This window comes from Pteropus vampyrus, unplaced genomic scaffold (genome assembly GCF_000151845.1).
Source record: "Pteropus vampyrus isolate Shadow unplaced genomic scaffold, Pvam_2.0 Scaffold408, whole genome shotgun sequence".
NCBI lineage: Eukaryota > Metazoa > Chordata > Mammalia > Chiroptera > Pteropodidae > Pteropus > Pteropus vampyrus.
In genome coordinates, this window is record NW_011889189.1 from 114,267 (window position 1) to 122,285 (window position 8,019).

The following is an 8,019-nucleotide window of genomic DNA, read 5'->3' on the forward strand; positions in this document are numbered from 1 at the left end:
CATGTACTGAAGTTATCTTACTTAGACACTACCTCTCTCCCTAATCCCTAGCCACCTAATGTATTTCATATACATATATATATAAAATCTTGATTTTAATCATAGAAAATAAAATGGGTAATACCTGAGCTCTATTATCTCTTTTGCTAGTCCATTGACAGGACATATATCCAGATTTGCCTCCAACATTTCAGTTTATAGTTTCCCCCAAATTGTTGATAATAGTTATTTAGTTATTATATGCCCAATACAGAATTCACCAAATATTACCAATTTAAAAATGGAGAAAAAGCAGTAGCAATTGTATACGCAACATAAACAGTGCTAACCTTTAAATATGAAAATAACAGAATAACAATGTTTATCTGTTGTGTTGATAGTGAATAAAATAATTTCAGCAGTAGTCTTTTCAAATTCTATTTGTAAAATGAGTAATTTGTATTGTGTTTAGACTTCACAGGAAGTACCCCTACTTGAACTTGACTTGGAAGTTTGACTGCATAAATTATTCCTTGACTTTTGAATTATTAATCTTGGCTGCATGATATGCAAATCAGACTGCACTAACTATGTGCAGAGGCACAGCACTGGGTCTGAAGCTGTGTCAAGTTTCTGGCAAAGGATTTCTGTCAAGGGATCAGTGTCTTCCGATATAATGGTAAGTAATAATGTAATTCATGTTGCCAGGTATATAAAGAAATGCTAAACATCCCTTTTGTTAGGGGTTTCTTTTTAAAGGTGGCCTATGAGCTATTAAGATTTAACAGTTAAATGAATTGTCTAAACTGTCGTTCATAAGTACATGTAGAACAGCAAAAGAAACTGAAAGGAAGTCATAATTTTTTCTCTACATTTATTTTTTACCAAATGTAATATCTTGTTTTAACTGCTAAATACTAAATTTATTTGATCTTAAGAGGTTTCATTATATTTGCTATGTCTTAGTAACTTATATTTCAACACAAGGAGTAGTTAATTTTCTTAAATATAAGTACTTGAAAAATTTTAAAGTTTCTAAATCATATGAAACAATTATCATATTTAACATTTTCATATTCAGAAAATAGTGTGCTAGAAGGAATTTTAAGGCATTCTAAATATTAAATTTAGCATTTTTGTTTGTAAAAATTGCATTATTTTGGAATATAATTCACTAAGAAAAAATGGAAAATTGCAGAAGGTATTATTGTTATTATACCTTTCTGAACTTTTTATAATTGGTAAGATATTTTAAGAAATTCATAAACATAATTTGATATCATACTATCACATTTTAATACTCTGACTTCTGATGTAGTTTCTGTAATACATAAAAAATGAAGCCATCAATATTAAGTTATTATATCTTTTTAGTGTGAATATATATTTATTCAAATTATTTATTAATGAAAAGAGCAATTTGGTAAAAAAAATACTCATAATACTATGTAAATTAGGCTCAAGAAAGCAGTTAAGAAGTAACATGTCATAAATAGTCTTTAATTGTGATGATTATAAGGAAAAAAATTTTAAAGCTAATAAGCTATCAATTATATATTTTAAGTTTCAAAAATATACAATTTTTAAAAGACTGGATACAATTAAAGTGAAAGATATATTCTTAAATTAAAATTGAGAACTACTGATCTGTGTGAGTAAATTGAATATTGCTTATAGTTTAATTATTCTAGCAGGTTTAGGTGTATTTTTAGATATATAATTAAAGACGTCACCTCAATTACAAGCATCTAAAAAACAAAACCTGTTAAAATAATTCATCTAAATTTGATATAACCTGTTTATCACAATTTCTATTTCCTAAAAATTAAAAATACAACCATTAGAAAGTGAAAGAGAGAATATTATTTTTTCTTGAGGGAATTTCCCTTTAACTGGGAATTTTGCTTAAAGGTCAGCTTAGTTTGTCAATTTGTAGGATTGTGATGGCAACACTAAAACACAACTAATATCAACCAATTTGTAATCTAATACTCTGCAAATTGTGGCTCCTGGTAAGGTTAAATTGACATGCAAATATTAGACAGACTTACATTTATAAAAACAAAATTTATTAATATTATGGACAGGAAAATTATTTTAAGAATGAAATAAATCTATCAAAAACAGATAAAAACATTGTATTTTTGTAAAAATAATTTCAAATAAATATTAAACTGTAGGATGGTATCCATATATTGGAAATGCTTGGTTTACAGACAATTTTGATTTCTTCTTTTTGTCTCTCTGCATTTTCTGAGTGTTACGTAACAAAATGTATTTTCAAAGTTATTAAAAAAAAAAAAAAAAGAATGAAGTGATCACTGTGAGAAGCAGGACAAAGGTGGCTAGTAATTTGTTTTCCTTATTTCAGTCCTGGTGTTCTCTATCCCTACTGCCTCCCTAATCTCCAGTCCCAGGTCTGAAAGAAGTGTAGGTATGAGGCAGTGCATGTGATGCAGCAAGAATCACAGGGAGAAAAGGTCAGTGAAAAGAGATTCAACAAACTCAACATTAAGAAAGTTCTCTAGCATTTAATGAACAGGAAGAAAGATAAACAAGGAGAGTAATGCTAAGTGAGGCTGAAACAGAGTACAGGAGTCGAATCATGCAAGTGTGAAGTCCCCATTAAGGATTTTGGAGTTTAATCTCTAGATAGTGCAAAGTCATTTAAGCATTTCGGTTCAGGAGAGTAATATTATCAGAATTATGGTTGCAGTTTTTCAAGATTGTCTAGCTGTCATGTCTAAGGCAGATTGGAAGGGAGGCAGAGAAGATGTGATGAGACCATAGGAGGATATGGTATAGTCCAAGATAGAGATGATGGTGGCTTAGACTAGAATGATGATGAAGGAGACAGAACAATAGGGATGGATTTGAGAAACATCCAGACATTGTAGTCAGTGAGACTTAGTAGTTTATTTGTAATTCGAGGTAACCTACGGATGACTTCAAGGATGTTTTTAGGTTTCTGAGGTGAGCACCTAGGTGATTGGTGTGGCCATTGACTGTGTTAGGTGGAGAAGGAAGATGAAGAGTTTAGTACAGGATTTCTGGAGGCAGAGGTGCCTGTGAGAGCTCTATCAGTAGTGACACGTATAAAGTACTAAAGCTTATAAGACATGTCCAGGCTGGATATAAATATAAGAGCTATTGATGTATGAATGGCCATTAAACCTGGAAAGTGAGTGAGAGCATCAACGCAGATTCAAGATAAAGAAAGAGTTCAATATTGAGAACTCGAGGAACTCAACATTTACTACTTAGGCCCAGAAGGCTTCAGCCACAAAAGAGCCTGCAAAGAGGGGAAAAGAAGGAAGATTAGAAGATTATCATATCACAGAAGGCAAAGGGAAAAAGTGTTTCCAGAAGTCATGGTATAAAAAAAGAGCTGAGAAGTCCAGTGAGAAGACTAGTGAAAAATGGCCATTGGGTTGAGCCTGGAGGCTGTTTTGGTGGAGCGGTGGGCCAGAAGCCAAATTGGAGTAGCGTGGAAAGGGAACAGTGTGTCAGGATATCAAAACAATTAGTGAAGACAGCTCTTGTTTAAATGAAGCTATGACAATGAGGGAAACATTTGAAACCAGGGAGAGTTGTTTATGTCGGCTCTTTATTTTTTAAGACTGACAAAACAAGAGTGAAAAGCTGTTGGAAAAGATATAGCTGAGCTGAAGAAGAAGGTTGAAGAGACAGGAAAAAGAGAAGTTGGATAACGTAAAAAGCCTAAGAATGTGGAATAAGCCCCCAGGAATAGACATTCTCTGTTGTCTCAGGAAGGAAGGAGGTGCGGACAGGTATAGATGCAGAAACCAGAGACAAAAGCATCTGCTAATGATGAGCAGGGCAGGGTAGGTGGAAGAGGTTGGAAAAAAATTGGAGAAGATATGAAATTGAGAAATGGAGTAAATTGCTGGAGACGTGAGAGAGCAGTCAGATCAGATAACCTCCCAGGTTGAATGATGCCAGTCTGCTCGGTTCTTCAGCAGCATCCTTGTGTCTGCTGCCTGACAAAGTTCCTATCCAGCTTGGTCTAGAGCTGGGCTTAGTGGCAAGTTGCCATGGAGATTTGAGGAGAGGCTCAGAGGAATTTAAGATGTTTTAAATAGTGATTAAAAATAACTTATCAAAATATTGAATTTATCATATCTACAATTCCATGAATTATTTTCATAAATAAAACACTCTCAAAACTCCAGCAGTATTTAACTGAAATCAACTACTTAAATATGGCAAAAAACAGATATGAGTTTTCCAGATGCCTTCACGATAACAAATTCTACTCAATGTTTGCGTGCTTCCCAGAAAAAAAACAGTTCAGGTACGTTTGATCTCATTTTGCTTATTTACCAAAATACTCCATCAAAAGAATCATTTGATTATAATAACAGTCAGAGTCCTATTTGACTAAGAGATGTTTGAAAAATTTTATTTTCAACCTTGTTTTTTTCTTCACTAGAAATAAGTATGATTTAATATTTAACATTCTAGTACATTTTTGAGAAATGCAAGGTTTTTGAATACCCTCCCCAACCACAAACAATCTGGCCTCATTACAAGAGAAAAAAAATGACAGATGAGCAAGATATTTGAAGTTCGAATGAATCGTGTGAGTCCCAAGCCTGGCTGATTCCAGGTCTGGCTGTGACCCAGGCTCACGGCTAGGAATAGGACTCTGGATTCAGAATGTTACATTAGTGTAGTAGGGCACCTGCGCCTAAAATATGTAAACATAATTCAGTTTATTGTATCACGCATGTGTGGCCGAATGCCACTAATGTACTCAGATATATGTGGAGCCATGCGGTCCCCTGGGGAGCAGAAGGGGAGCACAAGAAAGGGGAGCAAGAAGAAGAGAAGCAGAAGCAGAAGCAGAAGCAGAAGCAGAAGCGTGCTCCCCACAATAAAGTTGGTGCCTGCCATTTCATTCTCATGTCAGCCCCTCATGGGTTCTTTCAACTGGATGTCTCACCACCGAAAGCTTCCCTTCTCGATCAGCTCGGTGCAGACAAATCAGATTTTTTATTTTCATGCCCCCTATTCAGAAGATGCTACAATGGTGGTCTTTTACTAGATGTATGACCTCAGGAAGAGATTCGATTTTTGAAGCCTCAGTGACTTCATGTGTAAAACAAAAATAATAACAGTCACCACCTCGTTATGTCACTGCGAGTATTAAATAAAATAGTCCTTGGAAAGTGGTGAGCACAGTACCTGGTACACTGCATGCTTTCAGTAAATAGTGGCCACTGTTAATGCTATTAAGATTTTTCAGCTTAATTTTTTAAATTATAAAAAATCATGTTTAAAAACTGGGTTGCATTTTACAAATTTAATAAAATAAGCATAATTCTTTGACAATATAAAAACAAAATAAAATCTGTTAAAATAGCAAGGCCAGAGTTATAACAATTCATGTTTCCTCTTCTAGGTATGGTTCAGTTCAGTTTAATGCAGAAGAATTTTTCAAACAACTACAATATGCCAGGGACCGTGGTAGGTCCTGAAGGCTTTCCTCTTCATTTACTTTCACTGCGCTTTCCTGTGGCCTTCTGGCTGTATGTCAAGTCCTCTATGTGTGTTTCCACCTCAGGGCCTTTGCACATGCCTTTCCTTATGTCTAGAATACTCTTTATCGTGAAATGGCGTGCATTTATATGTTCATTTCCCAATTCTTTCCAAGAGAGTATACATTGTTTGAGATTAAGAACTTTGTTTTACTCACTGCTGTCACTCCCAGTGTCTAGCACATAGTTCAAAGGAATGAATAAACATTTTTTGAAATATTATCGACGTATATATGTATATGTATGTATACATATGCAATCCTTACTAATGTAACTACTCTAGTAGTATAGTTCAACTTTTAAGTGTTATTTTTAAAATTGTTATTATTTTATATATAGTTTTATCTTTAGTCATAGTCTAGTGTTTCAATCTTATATTTTCTCTCTTCTTTAGGTAATGAATGTATCTTGCGAAAATTGGGTAGCGGCAGAGGCTGCCCTAGAAAAATATTACCTTCCCATTTTTTATGGGACGGAGTTCATCGTGGGAGTCCTTGGGAATAGTGCTGTTGTTTTTGGCTACCTCTTCTGTCTGAAGAACTGGAATAGCAGTAACATTTATCTTTTTAACCTCTCTATCTCTGACTTGGCTTTTTTGTGTACCCTTCCCATGCTGATGATGAGTTATGCCTCTGGAAAACTGATTTATGAGGAGGTACTCTGCACCACCAACCGCTATGTGCTTCATGCCAACCTCTACACCAGCATTCTCTTCCTCACTTTTGTCAGCATTGATCGCTACCTGCTCATGAAGCATCCTTTTCGAGAACACCTTCTGCAAAAGAAAGAGTTTGCTGTTTTAATCTCTTTGGCCATTTGGGCTTTAGTGACCTTAGAGCTCCTGCCTATGCTGCTTTTTATAAATCCTGGTACAGCCGACAATGGCACCAAATGTAATGATTACGCGAGTTCTGGGAACCCCAAATTCAGCTTCATTTATAGCCTGTGCCTGACCTTCTTGGGATTTCTCGTTCCTCTTTTTGCGATGTGCTTCTTTTATTTCAAGATTGTTCTCTTCCTAAAGCAGAGGATGAGGCAGCTGGCTGCCTCTTTGCCCCTTGAAAAGCCTCTCAACTTAGTCATCTTGGCAGTTGTGATCTTCTCTGTGCTTTTCACTCCATACCACGTCATGCGGAATGTAAGGATCGCCTCGCGCCTGGAGAGCTGGAAGCAGCCCCACTGCACTCAGGTCGCCATCAACTCCTTCTACATTGTGACTCGGCCTTTGGCCTTTCTGAACAGTGTCATCAACCCTGTCTTCTATTTCCTTATGGGAGATCACTTCAGGGAGATGTTGTTGAATAAACTGAGGCACCACTTTAAATTCCTTACATCGTTTAGAAGATGAGCTCATGGACTAATGTTTTTCTTCAGGGAAAAGTGAGGTGCACGTGAAACATTGTTTGACACATGCAGTTCTAGGCTCGTTAGAGTTTGATAAACTCATAGACATAAATCAGAGCTAGTCACAGATGTGGCTCTGATTTAAAGACATGGTGTACCCAAAGTGCATGACAAAAAGAGGATGAGAAGAATTTATTGATCTGTTTATCTACGAATCGAAAGAAGTTGGACTAGCATGAATGTTTGTGCATGTAAATCCAAAATCCTAGATATTGTAAAACCTTCTTAATCAGTGTAAAAGGAATGGAAGATAGATAAAGCAGCAAGTAATCTGCATTTAATCAATGGTCCGATTGTAAAATGAAATTGTTTGGGCAACACTCTCTATGTTATTCTTATTCATACGATCCTATAACTTTATGTGAGACTCGAATAAGAAATTAGATACATTATTAAATATTGTTCTTAGAAGTTGTGCTCTTAAGCAAATTTAAAGTAAACAGTAACAATTATGAGCAAGAAAACAATATAACAACTTCAAGGATGTCTGTATATTTCTTTATATTGATCATAAATTGGAGTCAACTTTTAATTTATCAGTCCTTTTGTTGTTGTACGGTTTATAGTGCGAATGATCATATTAAATAGAACCTAAAAAGATATTTCAACAAAGAGAAAGAAAGGTTTGAACTGGCTGTTAGGAAATTTAGATGTAAATGATGTTATCAAAATAATAAAGAGAGATACCAAGAACAGTTGCCAAAATATCAGAGTTATAAAACACATAGTGCCCATAAAGAATGCAAAGCAAGACGAAACAACACAAAAGTGAGGACATTATTTTTGTGATGATTGTGCCATCTGGCATTTAATTAGCACAATTTGATCATCAGTATATAGAAATGTATTAAAGTTTATTAGCCTTGCTGCTCTTGATTAAATAGTAAACTTTAAAATATATTAATATCATAAAACCAGCAAGTAAGAGGAAATAAAATGTTAATACCACAATTCGTTGGGTTAATTTTTTCTTTGGAGAGAAAATCGGGGTGCCCTTCCCTCCCCGCAGCACTTACACTTTATTTTCTAAGCACTGGGATAATTTACAAGGACAACATCTGGAATGAGACTCCCT

General features: G+C 35.1%; 1 protein-coding gene across 1 annotated transcript; it reads left to right on the plus strand.

Annotated features, from left to right (window-relative positions):
- Positions 1-5,937: 5,937 nt before the first annotated feature.
- On the plus strand, positions 5,938-6,888 carry SUCNR1 (succinate receptor 1). The gene has a single exon (XM_011380837.1). The coding sequence runs from the start codon at positions 5,938-5,940 to the stop codon at positions 6,886-6,888; it is 951 nt and encodes a 316-aa protein (XP_011379139.1).
- Positions 6,889-8,019: the final 1,131 nt, after the last annotated feature.